Here is a 14,853-nt window from a genome sequence, read left to right as displayed (position 1 = left end):
AAGTATGGTCTTTTTTTCAGTGAGACTTGGTCCTCACAACAGTGGCCATCACTCTCTCCCTAGGGAACTTCAGTTACTTTGTAAATAGCTGCCTGGCCCCGCAGTGGAGCAGGCAACAGATGCATCTGCCTAGGGAGCCTTGGGACAGAGGCCTGAAACCGGCTGTGACCCCGGACAGTTCTGAGCAGAAGGGTTCTGGGCTGGGTTGAAATGGAGTAAGGGTGATGCTGGGGAAAGGAGATGGAACCAGATGCAGTGGTTCATGCCTGTAATCTCGGCATTTGAGAAGCTGAGGCAGCAGGATTGCCAACATCGGGTATAGTGTAGGTTCCAGGTCAGTCTGAGCTATGGAGCAAGATGTCTAAATAAATAGAAGGTAACAGTTTTTAATCTGTCCTGGGCAACATTAGAAGTGACAGTTGAAATCACTTCCCCGAACTAGAATTTGGCGAGTAGATTAGCTTAGTAAAGGCCAGAAGTCACAAAGGAAAAGACTAATGGATTTCAGTGCAGGAGATTTAGAGGGCATAAGGCACACTCAAGGACAGGAGAGGACATGCTTTTTTTTGGCTTATGGAGCAGTGGGAGACTGGGCGAGAAGGGGAGGGGTTCTGGCACATTTCAGTGTTTCAGCCAATAGGACTTGGAAATGGACTAGACTGGAATGAGAAGAGAAAAGTTGGCCCCAAGAAATAAATTCTTTTAAAAATTATATTTATTCGTGAAGGGAGTTGGTGTGAATGTCAGTGGACAGTTGCAGGCCTGGGCCACATATGGATAGCAAGTGCCATTACCACCCAGCCTCTTGCAGGCCCCAGCTCGAGGATTTCAGGGGAGCAGCTGGAGAGAGAGCTGTCAGTTTCTTAGTTGGGTAGGGTGGGTGTAGGTGGGGCAGATTTGGGAGAGATCCATTTTTTCTTGGACTTTTTTAATTTTTGGAAGCTTTCTTTTGAGATAATTTCAAGCATACTAGTAAGGTTATAAGACTTGTATAGAAAACTGACTTCCTGGCTGGGCCAATGGTGGCGCACTTGGGAGGCAGAGGCAGGCGGATTTCTGAGTTCGAAGCCAGCCTGGTCTACAGAGTGAGTTCCAGGATAGCCAGAGCTACACAGAAACCCTGTCTTGAAAAACAAAAAAAAAAAAAAACCAAAAAACAACAACAACAAAAAAAAACAAAAAAAAGAAAACTGACTTCCTTGAGAGTCTCCAGTTGACCTTTGACTCCTCTCTCTTCCACGTGGGAATATGCATATTGTCCAACACTTGATAGTGAACTGTACATAATATGCCTTTTATCGCTACTTATAATATTTTAGTATAAACCCAAAGGAGGACTTTCTTACATATTGATAGCATAATTATCAAAATCATAAGATTTAACATTGATTTGGGCTTCTAGTTTACGACCTATATTCCAGTTGCACCAGGTGTCCCAGTAATACCCTGTATGGAAATTTGCTCAGGTCCAGGGCGTGTGTGGTGGGGGAGGTGCAGGTCAGGGGCATCATCCTATGGAGCTCAAGGATGATGTTAGAGAGCTGCTTGTGGTGGATTGTATATGCTTGGCTCAGGAAGTGGCACCGTTAGGAGGTGTGGCCTTGTTAGAGGAAGTGTGTCACTGTGGGAGTGGGCTTTGAGACCCTCCTCCTAGCTGCCTGGAAGCCAGTCTTCTCCTGTCTGCCTTTGGACGAAGATGTAGAACTCTCAGTTCCTCCAGCCCCATGTCTTCCAGGATGCTACCATGCTTCCTGCCATGATGATAATGGACTGAACCTCAGAACCACTAAGTCAGGGCCAATTTAATGTTATCTTTTTGAAGAGTTGCTGGTCATGGTGTCTCTTCCCAGAAATGGAAACTCTACCTAAGACACTGGTCCTCTCCATCTTTACAAGAACTCTGCTGATAGAACTTGGCACCAGGCCTTTGTGCGTGTGTGTGTATGTGTGTGTGTGGTGCATAGTATAACTATACACACATGCATACATATATCTTTTGAGATGGTCTCATGTAACACAGGCTTGATCTCTGTGCCCCGAGGAGGCCCTTGGCCTCTTGATCTTGCACTTCTGCCCCCCCAAGTGCTAAGAACCAACCTGTGGCCTCCTACTTGCTAAGTGAGCTACATCTTTAACTTCTTTTTCAGACAGACAGACAGATAGACACACACACACACACACACACACACACACACACAGGGAATTGGACCCAGGACCCATCAAGGTACTTTCAAGGCCAGCCTGGTCTATGTAGTGAGCTTTAGACTAGCGAGGCCTCCAGAATAAGGTCCCTTCTGACAGCAAAGCAGCATATGGGTGTCCCCTGGAACACCCATATGTCCATTTCCTTACCTTTTAAGGCTGTATACTGCTCCGAGTCTGAATATGCCGTATTTGCTTACACACCTCTGGATGGACATTTAGGTTGTCTTCCTGTTTTGATTACTATGCTCAAGCTGGGGGCATTAGCTCAGTGATAAAGCACCCACTTAGCAAGCATGAGGCCTAGCAGTGCAAAAGGAAGAGAATGAAACATGCTGCCTTTAAATTTTGCTTAAATGTATTTTATGTGTATGGGTATTTTTTATTTTTTTATTTTTTAATTTTTTTTTGGTTTTTCAAGACAGGGTTTCTCTGTGTTCTCCTGGCTGTCCTGGTACTCACTCTGTAGACCAGGGTGGCCTCGAACTCAGAAATCCATCTGCCTCTGCCTCCCAAGCGCTGGGATTATTAAAGGTGTGTGCCACCACCGCCCGGCTGTATATGGGTATTTCATCTGCATGTCTGTGTATCACTGGATTGCCTGGTGCCAGAGAGGCGATTGAATCTGCCAGGACTGGAGTTACAGATGGTTGTGAGCTGCCGTGTGGGTGTTGGGAACGGTAAGGTCCTCTAGAAGGACGTCATGTGTTCTTAACCACTGAGCCAGGCCCCCACTACACATACACGGTTTGAGACAGGTCTCAGGCAGCTAAAGCTGGACTTGAATTTGACATGTGGCTGAGGATAATCTTTAATTTCTAATCATACTACCTCTGTGTTTAAGTGCCAGGATGACAGGCACATGCCACCACTCCTGGTTTCACACTGTACTTGGGACTGTGCCAGAGCCTCATGCGTGCTAGGCAGGCGCTGCACCAGCCGTGCTTCACCTCCAGCCCTAATGCTGCTTTTTGTTGTTTTATTGGTTGTTTGGTTTTGAGAGAGAGCTTCAACTACGTAGTCCACGGTTGGCCAGGAACTCACCACATAGACCAGGCTGGCCTCAAACTTACAGAGATCTGCCTACCTCTACCTCTCAAGTGCTGGGAGAGACGTGCTTCACCACACCTGGTTAGTTGCTTTGTTTTAGATACACAGTCTACTGTGTAGCTGGGGCTGCTTTGAGCTTACTAGCCTTCTGAGTGCTAGAACTACAGGCATAGACCGCTATGCCTGGCAATAATGCTATTTAAAACACGGCTGTGTCCCGGTTTCAGTCATTTTGAGTACGTGCCCGTAAGTAGAATTGCTGGATCATATTGTAATTTTTTTAATTAAGTGATTTTTCCCTTTACTGAAAACGGACGTTTTGCCCTCATATGTCCTGAGTATGGTTTCCTCTCCCTCTGCCCTTCCCAATTCCTCCTCCTCCTCTCCCTCCCATGTGGATCCCTTTCCTTTCTGTTTCTCCTTAGAAAACAAATAGGAGTGGATCTGAGGGGGAGGAGAGGAGGGGGGAGGGGCAAGGAGGAGAAGAGGAAGGAGAAACTATGGTCTGGATGTAATATATGAGAGAAGAGTAAGTTAAAAAAAATTCTTCTGAGTGATAACAATAAGAGAAAAGAAAATATAATAAAACAAAAACGAACACACTGGAGTTGGTCAAGACAAGACAGAAGGAAAAGAGCCCAAGAGAAGGCACAAGAATCAGAGACCCGCTCGTTCACACACTCAGGAATCCTGGGAAACCTCTCAACTGCAAGCTACAATAACCAGCAGAGGACCTGGTGCAGACCTGCGCTGGCTGCCTCTGAGTTCATATGAGCTTTGAGCATGCTGATCTACAGAGCCTTGTGTCCTCCGTACCCTCTGGCCTCTGTGCTCTTGCAGCCTCTTTTTCCACAGGGTTCCCGCCAGGGCAGGAGGGATTTGAGGGAGACCTCCTGTTTAGGGCTGAGAGTTTTAAGGTGTGTTACACTCTGCATAATGTCCGGCTGTGTGTCTCTGTGTTTATTCCCATCTGCTGCAGGAGGACGCTTCTCTAACGATGGCTGACCAAGGCACTGATGGATCTGTGTACAGCAGGATCATCATTCTTGCTACATGTGGTTTGGTTTTGTTGGTGGTTTTCTGTTTTGGGTTTTTGCTATTGTTGTTTCCCAGAGCAGTAGTATTGGTGTTAACTCTAGGTCCCTTGCCTATCTAATCTCATGTTCTTGACCACTGAAGCAGTATGGCTTCCATCTCATAGACTGGGCCTTAAGTCAAAGCAGATATCAGTTGGCTGCTCCCTTAAACTTTGCTCTAGCATATCTTGCTGGCAGGAAACCATTGTAGTTCAACAGATTTGAGGCTGGCTTGGTGTTTGTTTCTCCTTTGGCAGCATGCCAAATACCTTCCTGTGACTCTAGAATGTGGGGGTTGAAGGCTTCAGCTTGACTTCTCCATGTTCAGTGAGTTAAGAAGTGTGGTACTCAGCAAAGGAGTATGGTTTGTGGAGAACAACCTATTGTCTTGGCAACAGCTTGGGTGGTTTGAGAGCTCCTTAGCCAACAAATCAATTAGATGTACCCAATCCCAGAACTGGAAGCTTCCTTTAGTAATGACACGTGGGTAGCTGGGACTCTACCTCCCCATTATTTGGCAATTTAATTTTAGGAAGTTTCTGCTGTTTCCACACTACCTCTGAAATGGTCCTTCATTTTAGCCACCTCTCCCTGTGTTCCCTCCCCCGCCCTCTTCTCCCCTCCTCACCTGGTCCTCCCATCCCAGTCCCCGAATTCGGCCATAACTATCTGTTCTATCTTCCTTTGTAATTAGATCTATCTGTACTCCCTAGTCCCTTACCTAGCGTCTGTAGCTCTACGGATTAGAGCTTGATTATCATTGAATTAACAGCTTAATATACACATCTCTGTAGATTGCATAATAATACTTTTTTTTTATTTTGTTTTGTTTTGTTTTGTTTTGTTTTGAGACAGGGTTCTTCTGTGTAGCCCTGGCTGTCCTGGCACTCACTCTGTAGACCAGGCTGGTCTCAGAAATCCGCCTGCCTCTGCCTCCCAAGTGCTGGTATTATAGGCGTGCGCCACCACCGCCCAGCATAATAATACTTCTTATACAGATATCTGGACTATTCCTCATGACAACCAATTCTTCAACTTTCTTTTTTATTTTTTTAAAGATTTATTTATTTATTTTATGCATATGAGACATATCAGAAGTGGGCATCAGATTCCATTACAGATGGTTGTGAGCCGCCATGTGGTAGCTGGACCTCTGGACCTCTGGAAGAGCAGTTGGCGCTCTTAACCAATGAGCCATCTCTCCAGCCAATTCTTCGACTTCTTTAACAGCAAATGAGATGCTTGAGTGTAACTCCTTAAACCTGTGTGACTGCTCATATGTGCATTATCTTCACATCTTTCCAACCTTGTTACAAATCAGGAGTTTCTAAAAATATTTCCCTAGATTATTAATTTGTCTCACAGAACTTAGGGAAAGCACCCAAACTTAGGTACCATTCTGTGCATGGTATGTGCGTGTGCGTGTGCGTGTGTGTGTGTGTGTGTGTGTGTGTGTGTGTGTGTGTGTGAGGTTCCATATGTCATGGTGTGTGTGGAGGTCAGAGGACAACTTTCCTTTCAGTGACTTGGTTCTGGGGATTGAATTCAGGTTTCCTGCTGGTGCTGAAAGCCCGTTACCTATTGAGCAATCTTATTTGTGTGTGTGCACGAGAGCGTGCATGCATGCATGTGTATGAGAGTGTTTATGTGTGTATATGAGATTGTGTGCAACTGTGTGCACACATGTGCGGAGATCAGAGAGCATGCTTCTCAGAAGCTGTTGCTCTCTTTCTGTGGATCAAGCTCGGGCAGTAAAATTTGTATGTCAACCATAACTCCCCACCCCAAACATGTCTTGCTGGCCAGCACCACCACAGCAGGATGTTGTGCCTCTCAGTGTATCTGGTCAGAAATGCCAATTACATGTTCCACATATGTACAGTGGCACATGCGCGTGCACACTTGCACACCTCTTGCTGTCAGTGTGCACTGTGGCCACCTAGTTAGGCAATAACTGCCTGGAGTGTGGTGTTCAGGGAAAGGCATGGGCTGTAGATTTAGATGTACAGGCTGCTTCTAGCCAAAAAGGCAGATGATGGTCTGAACTCCCTACTGCTCTTTTAGGCCTGTTCTCTGCTGACACATTTAGAGAAACCTGGCGTTGGTTGGAACCGATCCAGAGCGGCTGGAGCCAGGGGCTGGGGTTCTGTGTGGGAATGTCCCTGTTCTGCTAGAGCAGGTCCTGCTGGAAGCTTTGCTCCTTATCAGGCACTCAAGACATTCCCAGCGCCGCATGCATGTCTGAGTAGTTCTTTGGGGTGAGGACTTGAACCCGGGGCCTTTTGCATACTAGGCAAATGTTCTCCTATTGAATCACATTCTCTGCCTCATTTTCATTTTTGAGACAGGTCTCACTGTGTTGCCTGGGCTGGCTTCAAACTCCTGAACCCCAGCTCCCAAGCATCTGGAACTGTGCCTGCTATTTCTTACACTCGTCCTCGTCCTGGCAGCTCTGGAGATGACACCCAGCGATTAGCACATGCTAGACGAGTGCTTTATCACTGAGCCCTTCAGTCCTTGGGGCTCTGCTCCATGCTGGGTGCTGAGTCACTGGGATGAGCCCGTCTCTTTCCCTCCAGAGCCCCTATCTCCTGGGTAGAGGCAGGCACATCTAATGACATTCAAGTCATCTTAGCAGTGGCGGAAACGGAATGCAAGTCTTAGTGCGCACACATGGAGCACAGGTTGGCACCAGGCCAACCTGGACTAAGCACAGGGGTAGGCTATCCCCAGGCTTTGCCATCCACCTTGGGAGTAGAGGGAGAGAGAGAAGAGAGAGAGGGGACATGGGGGAGGGAGAGAGAGGGAGAGAGAGTTATGCAGGGTACAGTGGGAGAGCCTTGATGCTCTGTGCAAGGGCCAGGTAGGTACAGGGTAGAATCCAGGGACTGTCACCTCCTGTCAGTAAGAGAGCATACTTTTTCCTGTAGGCAGAGGGCAAGCTGCCTAGGGCCAGAGTTCCCTCACCTGTACAGTGGCAGGTTCAGCGGGGCTGGAGCTATTCTAGATCCATGTAAGTGTCCTACCCCACTACTGGAGCTAGGAAGGTGTCCTGGTTGTTGGTCTGTCTTCTACTATACTTCCCCGCGTGGGCTCTGCATGGCCTCCAGTGGCAACTGCTTCCTCTACTCTCCTGCCCTGAGGCCCCTCTGCTGCCCATGGCAGAAGCTGGCCCTTGCTCTTTTCAAGGCCATTCAGTGAGGATTGTGCAAAACTCTAAAGGACGTACAACCCTGAGGGAGCTTGGGGCTCTAAAAGGAAAATATGGGCTCCCCACCAGCATATCTGTAACCCTGTGGGGGTTCTGAGGACTCTAGGGTGCTCAGTCTATTCTCCTGGATCTCCCTGCACCCCTTTCCATAGCCTCCAGGAAAGACACTTCTTGGCTGTCCCTGAATCACAGACACCCAGATTCCTTTCCAGCTTCTTCAAGAGATTGCTATCAGCCTTTCTGAGATGTGTCAACTGCTTCCTGATGGGACAGGCTCAGAGGTGCTGGAATATCTTCTAAGTGCTATTCTTGCCAAAACCATTTGCTTCAAATCCAGCCAGGGAGGAGCAGGGTGTGGGAGGAAGCACATGCTGGCCGTCATATTGTTAGGGAGGCAGACGCAGATTACAGGTAGAGACCAGGCTAGGTAGTAATACATAAAACAAGACCAAGAAACCTTCTGTAAGCTGCTCGGGCACTTTAAAATGATCACTATCACAAAGAACAACACAAGGAAGTCTGGGCAGCTCATGTAGTCTTCAGACTAGAAACTTGGTCTAAAAGCCATGAGTGCCCCTAACTGGACTTCATGGGCCAGGAGAAGTCATGGGGGACAGTGCTTGGGCTCCTTGCAGGGTGTTGGGTATTTTAGGCTCCAAATGTCCGGGTAAAGGGGTGCTGCCTGGAACATTTGGTTTTTTTGAGGGTGCCGTGGCCAGGCAGAAACCGCCCTTGTTTTTAGGAGGTGCAGGATAGGTTTGCGGAGAGTCCCTTTAGCACTGCACTAGGCTGTGTAGGAGTAGAGTCCCACGCTCCACACAAGACACCCATCCTTTTTGCTTGTGATTCCAAGAATTTTCCACAGGCCAGATCAAGACTCTCCTGTGCCAAGTTCTTCTGCTTCCAAGTCCCTGAGGCCCATGGGGTAAAGTTAGGCTGCCATCTGACCTCCATTCCTCACGTCTAGCTTGCCCTCACCAGCATTCACTTATACTTTAGAATGGCTGGTTAAATGCTGGATGCAAGAATCAATCGTCATCTGACATAACAGGAAGCTATTTGCCCTTCAAGTAGGTGGACAGTACTGTCGCACAGACCCAGGATGGCTGCTGCTGCTCAGCCACCCTGACAAGGGCATGCCGGGATCCAAGCACAGGGGTCTATTTACAGGATTTCATAAGGCGTCCAGCTGGGACCAAACTGAAAAGCTGGGGATGAATCTGTGTCACTGGGCCCGGGGTCACAGGTGTCCTGGCTGGGTTGAGCCAAGGGAAATCTGGTTATTCAGTAGCTGGCCTCTTCCACCTGGGTTGGACATTCCATGCCGCTCGCTCTTCCCTTCCTTCCACAGACATCCTGCCCTGTCAGAGTGAGACCAATCCATACCACACTGGCTTCCTGGTGAGCTCTGGGGCAGCCCATGCAGCTCTCTCCTGGCACAGCAGAGCACATTCCCTAATGGATCCCTAGGCTGTTGAGGGGCAGTTGCTGGAGGTCATGGGGCCCCACCATGCACAGAGGCCAGGCCTTTGAATGATCTGCCTTCCTCCTGTGGTGGTCCCTAGGAAGGAGGTATGCTGCTGCTGCCTGGGGGACTGAATGCCACCTAGATGTTTCCTTGATTTACTGCCTAGGCTCACACACAGACCACGGTGCTCTCCAGACAGCTTGTCTCCCAAGTGCTGCCTTCTGGGAGGGGGTCTAGCTGGGTTTCCTGGGATCGTCTACTGCCATCTTCCTTACCCAGTCCAGCCCACCACAGTGCAATAATGCCATGAGGCCTTGTTACACGTTACCTCATTTATTCTCACAACATGCCTGTGAGGTAGGGAGGGGCAGGGACTGTCCCCATTTTACAGAGGAGGAAGTTGAGGCACACAGAGGTCAAGTGACTTGCCCAAGGTCACAGAGGGGGCGGCCAAGCTGGAACAGGCCCCCAGAGCAGGCCTTTGCTTCACCCAGGGGACCCCTGCAGCATGCGCCAAACAAGAGGATGTCCCCAATGCCCTCGAATTATATGCACAGTATAGAACAGCCCCTGATACGCCAAGTTGTCTGCTGGGTCCAGCCCCCTCCAGGCGGCCTGACCCAGCCCTGCCCTCCCGGTCCTGCTCTGTGGGCCCAGGCCTTTGTAGCTCAGGGCTCAGAACACCTTGGGGGTGGGAGTGGGGGACAGGAGGGGGTGATTGGGATGAAAATCACAACAGAATAAAAAACTCAAGAGGCTGGGCTGACGGGTTAGGGGGGAACAACCAAAAACGGGACTGCTTACACACAAGGTATATTTTTACACACACTTGTACACACACCTAGATATAGTACATGTAAAAATATATGCTATTCACACACCCGCCTCCTGCAGGGACCCCGAGAGCCGGTGGCGGCGGCGCTGGTGGGCTTTGGGTGAGCAGATGGGCGTTAATTAAATATACACTCTAAGGTCTATGTGCATATGTACACATACGTACAGACACCGCCACCTGCCCCTGGGGGAACTGGACGAAGGTGCGGCCAAGGACAGCCAACCTCCTGGAAGCCACTTGGGAGTCCTACATTGTCTTTTGTTGAAGAGGCTGGAGCATGGTGACCGTGGTTTCCCCACGTGCCCCAAGGACCAGCACTTTCCTATCTGCTCAGAGGCCAGTCCAGCCTAACACTGCCTAGGCTGGCGGATGGCAGCGGAGGGAGGGCGGGCCAGCTGTGTGTGAGCACTTAGTGGGGAGGGTGGGAGGGCAGAATGCTGTCCTTCTCTCTGTCCTCTGGGCCCTCAGCCCCAAAGGGTGTGAACCAGAAAGCCACAATGGTGACCCCTGTGAGTTCTGCAGGGAAACAGAAAAGCTGTGGGCTGTAGGGAAGGGAGGGACATGGCTGGGGCCCAAGGTTGCCTTGGACTGTCGTCATCTTGTAAACAAGCTAGTTCTCAGCAGACAGAGCAAGTAAAAAGACCGCAATCTGGAGGCCAGGCCATGGCTGCCCGAGTTGTTGACTGGTCCACCATGGCAGCCCAAGGGGAAAAGATTCTAGATTGTGGTTTTTAATTTTTTTTTTTTTTTTTTGAATCAAGTCTTCATAACCTAAAGCTCGGAGCGACCCAGAGAAGCCACATTTGAGCCCTTGTATGTGTCAATTGGAAAGTTGGCTCAGGGTCTCTAGAGATAATAACCATACTAAAGGGTGAGAAACGCTGTTCCATTTGCATTGAGTTTTTAATGATTTAAAATTGAGTGCTTTCTCCTCCATGGCCCTAGAGCCGGGTCTGGGCCTCAGGGACATAAATCTCGATGCTGTCCGCACTCTCTGTGGCCGAGTTCTGCCGCACAGATGCTGCTCGCTTGGCGGCCAGGAGTCTCTTTCTGGCCTCCTGACGCTGCTTGTCCCCCGCGTCTGAGGCCTTGTCGCGGCTCACTGCCGCCTTGGATTTGGCTGGCTTCTTCGGGACTGGAGGGGGTGGTTTCTTCTCTTCCTTTATTGAGACAGTGAGGAGGGAACAAAAATAAACTAAAGGTGCCACGTTTTGTGCGGCACTGCCCCTTCCTTACGCAGGCAGCTGGCACTGCCCCACCCCAGTCTCCACGCCAGACTAGCACAAGCAACACACACTAGAATCTGAAAGCCACAGAAGCAATGAGAGTGGGAGTAGCAAAGGATTTAGGAGCAAAAAGCAAGCTTAGGCTCTGAACGTTCTAGAAGACAACAGACAACCCCACTTGTCCCCACCCTTGCCTTCAGCCACTAGGAACCTGAGACAGACACCTTGCCCGCGTCTCCCAGCCAGAGCAGTGACTTCAACTGATGGCTTCTATCCTGCACTTCACATGCTGTCCTCGCATGGGAACTCACCAGGGCCACAGTCCAACATGACAGGCTCCTGGGCTCTATAGGAGCCACCTGAGCCTCACAGAAGCACAGGTGCCACAAGGAGGCGGAACTGGGGCCAGACCCCAGTGCCCCTGACAGCAAGGCCCCAGAAGAAGGGCCACTCTGCATCTTACACTAGCACATGTGACCCTTTCACTAGACATGCAGAGCACGATGTCATGCTTTAGGGACAGCCTCCACTACACAGCGAGCAGCATGCTGGACAGGTGCCAGGCATGGATCCCGCAAGGTGATGGACGTGAGCCCCAGCTCAAAGACGGCACATGGAGAAGGAGCCAAGCAGCACTGACCGATGTGGGCAGCGTTACTGCCGACCAGGAATTTGTCCCTGGACTTCCCCTCCGCACTGCTCCATGCTCACCTTCCTCTTCTCGGGGGTCTCCACCAGCTGCCAGCTGTTGGCCTTGAGGTGGTAGAGCTCATCGAACTTCATGCTGATGTCCTCAATGGACAGCTGCAGCAGGTCCCAGAACCCTGCCAGGTCCTGGGCTGTCGGACGGGGGTTGGCATCAGGGTTCTGTGGGGCAGATGGGGGTCAGTGGGGCAGCAAGGCAGGAGCCGGCCTATCTCCCTCACCATACTCTTGGGCCTCTGGCTCTGGCAGGGCCCTGCTTCCTTGTTCTGTGGCCGGGATTTGTGAGTGAAACCGGCTCTGGTCATGCCAGTGCCTCTGGCAGGGATCCAGTTTTTATCATGAGGAGGCCCTGCAAATGCATGTGACTGGCCATCTCTAGGACTGCTATCACTGGACTATGGCAAGGAATCCTTGGTCCTCCTGTGTAGGGAAGAGACTCATTCTTAACCAGTGTGTCCTGGTGAGGTAGGGAGAAGGCAAGCCACGCCCAGGCCAGCTGGGACCATAGACTCTGCCATTTCCCTCACATAGGCCAGCTGTGATCCCAGACTCTGCCGTTTCCCTCACACAGGCCCTGGAGACTCCCTTTCCACTGTGCTCACCCTTGGGAACTCATGCTTCCCATCTGTTGGAGAGGACTCTTCTCACAGGACATTCTGTCCAGGACTCTGCATCTGGCCCAGGGGCAGGTAGACTTTAGAACAGGCAAGGGATGAAGACAGCCACCTGGCACAGTAGTGATGTTTCCTTAGATCTTACTGTAGGAGCCTCTTGGATATAGAGCGGACTACATGTATGAGTAAGCCAGGACAAACTGACATAATTCTCATATATTTTATACCAGGTTCAATGTTCTGGAGGACTGCTGTAGCCCTTCCTGTATGGAGAATGGTGTGTGATGCCACCATCTTTACAGGGCCACGAGGGGGCAGCACCTCCTCTGTGTGGAGGTCAGAAGCTACAAGGGGCTCCCTGAACTCAGGTGGGCAGCCAAGGACTGACTGCATGGCCTGTAGAGGAGGAAGAGTCACTCACCAAGTTCTGCTCACAGAGGCCACGGAACTGCTGGAATTTCTGGGACATCAGGAGCTGGGCGCTGCCCACAGCACTGAGAACTTTTCCTAAGACTGAGAGAAAGGCAGAGGAAGTGGCTTAGCACACATGGTGGTGCTGGACAGATGCCAGCCAGCATGGACCTGCGATCATGTGTGTGTGTGTGTGTGTGTGTGTGTGTGTGTATTTGTTACTAGCATGTGGACTGTGCTGGGGTGGAAGGGGAATTGGAGGTCAGGTATACATGTCTCTGTGAGTGTGACACATACACACACAAGTTAGTGAGTTTATTTGCATATTAATCCATTATTAAGGAAGACAAACAGAAGAAGGGCAGTGCTGGTCATCCAAGCACTCAGGAGGTAGAGGCAGGGGGTTAAGACTTTGAGGCCATCCTGGGCTATATGAGACCTTGTCTTCTAAAAGGTCAGAAGTGGGGCATGGTGGCTCACACCATTAATTCCAGCATTGGAGGCAGAGACAGCTGGTTGGTTTATCAGCTGTAGCAGGAACCTTATCCCAACTTCTAAGGAAGTGTTATGGCAGTAAGTTAGAAGCAGGAAAGAAATGTAAATTATCATAGATTCAAGAAGAAACAGAGAGAGGCTGTTCAGACTGCCCAGTGAGTAAACACTTGTCACATAGATGCCTAATGAGTTCCATCTCTGGAACCTGTGTAAAGACAAGGAGAGCAGATTCCACCAAGTGTCCTCTGACCTCCATGTCCTCCCCCATCACACACACAAATACTAATAAAAACATTTAAAATACGTTTTAGGAAGCAAGAGATAGAAGGTACTCTCTTGGCACCTTGGAATGGAGAGCTAGAAGGTGCGGGGGGCGGGGGGGGATAGGGGTTCTCCGTCTTCACGGAGCAGAGAGCACGCACGCATCCTGACTTTCCATGCTTCTTGGGAGGTTGACCAGCTAGGACTCACTTCGAGAGCCTTGCTGGGGGACTCACATTGCCAAGAACAGGAAGCTTTCTTAACATGGAAATCTTTAATACAATGTAAACAGAACCAAATAGGGAAGTTTCCAAACACATCTTGTAACCATGAAGCCCTGGTCCAGGGCTAACACAGACTTGTCTGAAAGTCACAGCAGAAATCAGTGAGAAGCAACACAAAATCAGGAAGTAAAAATTGATGACAATCAATCTTGAAGCCAGTTGTGTGGTGGCTCACACCTATAAGACCAGCCTCGGCTAAATAGTGAGTTCCAAGGGCAACAGTGAGACCAGCCTGGGCATTGTATAAGACACTCAATAAAACAAGGCCAAAACCTTGTGGCTTGATGTAAGGCCACTAGGCAGTGACAGGTGTAGATCTCAAATGAAGGTGGCAAGGTTGAGTTCTCCAAACTGGAACAAATTGTTCTAGGTGCCTTTTATTTCAGATAAGAAAGGACCATGGACTGAGTGCCGGGTGAATGGTGTGGGGACTGTCAACTGTGTTACATGCTGACATGGCCGCCAATGCTATCCTGCAACGATCTCCAAGCACCCCCACCCCTTCTCACTGACTTGGGATATATCTTGGCTTTACTTCCACAAAGACCTTACAAGAGCTCATCAAGGAATAATGTACTTTACCAAGGAGCATGGAGAAGAACCAACATAGGAGTTGTGTGCCCAGACACAAACATTTACCAGAAAACTGAAGTCAAGGGGTCTGGGAATGCAGTCAGTGGTAGATCTTGTCTAGCACACAGGCAGGAAGAAAACCCATTGTACAGTGACTGGGTAGGGTAGTAGTACCAGAAATCCTAGCACTTGGGAGCTGAAAGATCATGAGTTCAAGGACATCCTTGGTTACATGAGATCCTGTCTCAAAGCAAACAAACCCACAACAAAACAAGCCACCATGAGGGTGCTAGGAACTGACCCCAGGTCCAGCGGTAGAACAGTCAGTGCTCTTAACTACAGTGTCTCGGCAGGCCACAGCTGGGATGCTTGCTTGGGAGACTGAGGATTCTTTTGGGGATGATTAGAATATTGAATACTATACAGTGATGGCAATATTGTG

General features: G+C 49.7%; 1 protein-coding gene and 1 long non-coding RNA gene across 11 annotated transcripts in view; one reads left to right on the top strand and one right to left on the bottom strand.

Moving 5' to 3' along the window:
* LOC116091276 overlaps nucleotides 1-13,195 on the top strand; it is a 73,720-nt gene extending 60,525 nt beyond the window's left edge. For all 3 annotated transcript variants that reach the window (XR_004118984.1, XR_004118982.1, XR_004118983.1), the window contains exon 5: nucleotides 12,618-13,195. This is a non-coding gene — a long non-coding RNA (uncharacterized LOC116091276). The remainder of the gene's footprint in view (nucleotides 1-12,617) is intronic.
* Dlgap4 (DLG associated protein 4) overlaps nucleotides 9,325-14,853 on the bottom strand; it is a 151,490-nt gene continuing 145,961 nt past the window's right edge. For all 8 annotated transcript variants that reach the window (XM_031372505.1, XM_031372509.1, XM_031372508.1 and 5 more), the window contains 3 exons: nucleotides 12,809-12,900; nucleotides 11,780-11,935; nucleotides 9,325-11,002 (listed from right to left, as the gene is read on the bottom strand). In XM_031372505.1, the coding sequence (XP_031228365.1) occupies nucleotides 10,784-11,002; nucleotides 11,780-11,935; nucleotides 12,809-12,900 (467 nt within the window). In that variant the 3' untranslated portion in view covers nucleotides 9,325-10,783. The remainder of the gene's footprint in view (nucleotides 11,003-11,779; nucleotides 11,936-12,808; nucleotides 12,901-14,853) is intronic.

This window comes from Mastomys coucha, unplaced genomic scaffold (genome assembly GCF_008632895.1).
Source record: "Mastomys coucha isolate ucsf_1 unplaced genomic scaffold, UCSF_Mcou_1 pScaffold15, whole genome shotgun sequence".
Classification (NCBI taxonomy): domain Eukaryota; kingdom Metazoa; phylum Chordata; class Mammalia; order Rodentia; family Muridae; genus Mastomys; species Mastomys coucha.
The sequence above is the reverse complement of the archived record's forward strand: the minus strand, read 5'-3'. Positions and strand labels throughout refer to the sequence as shown.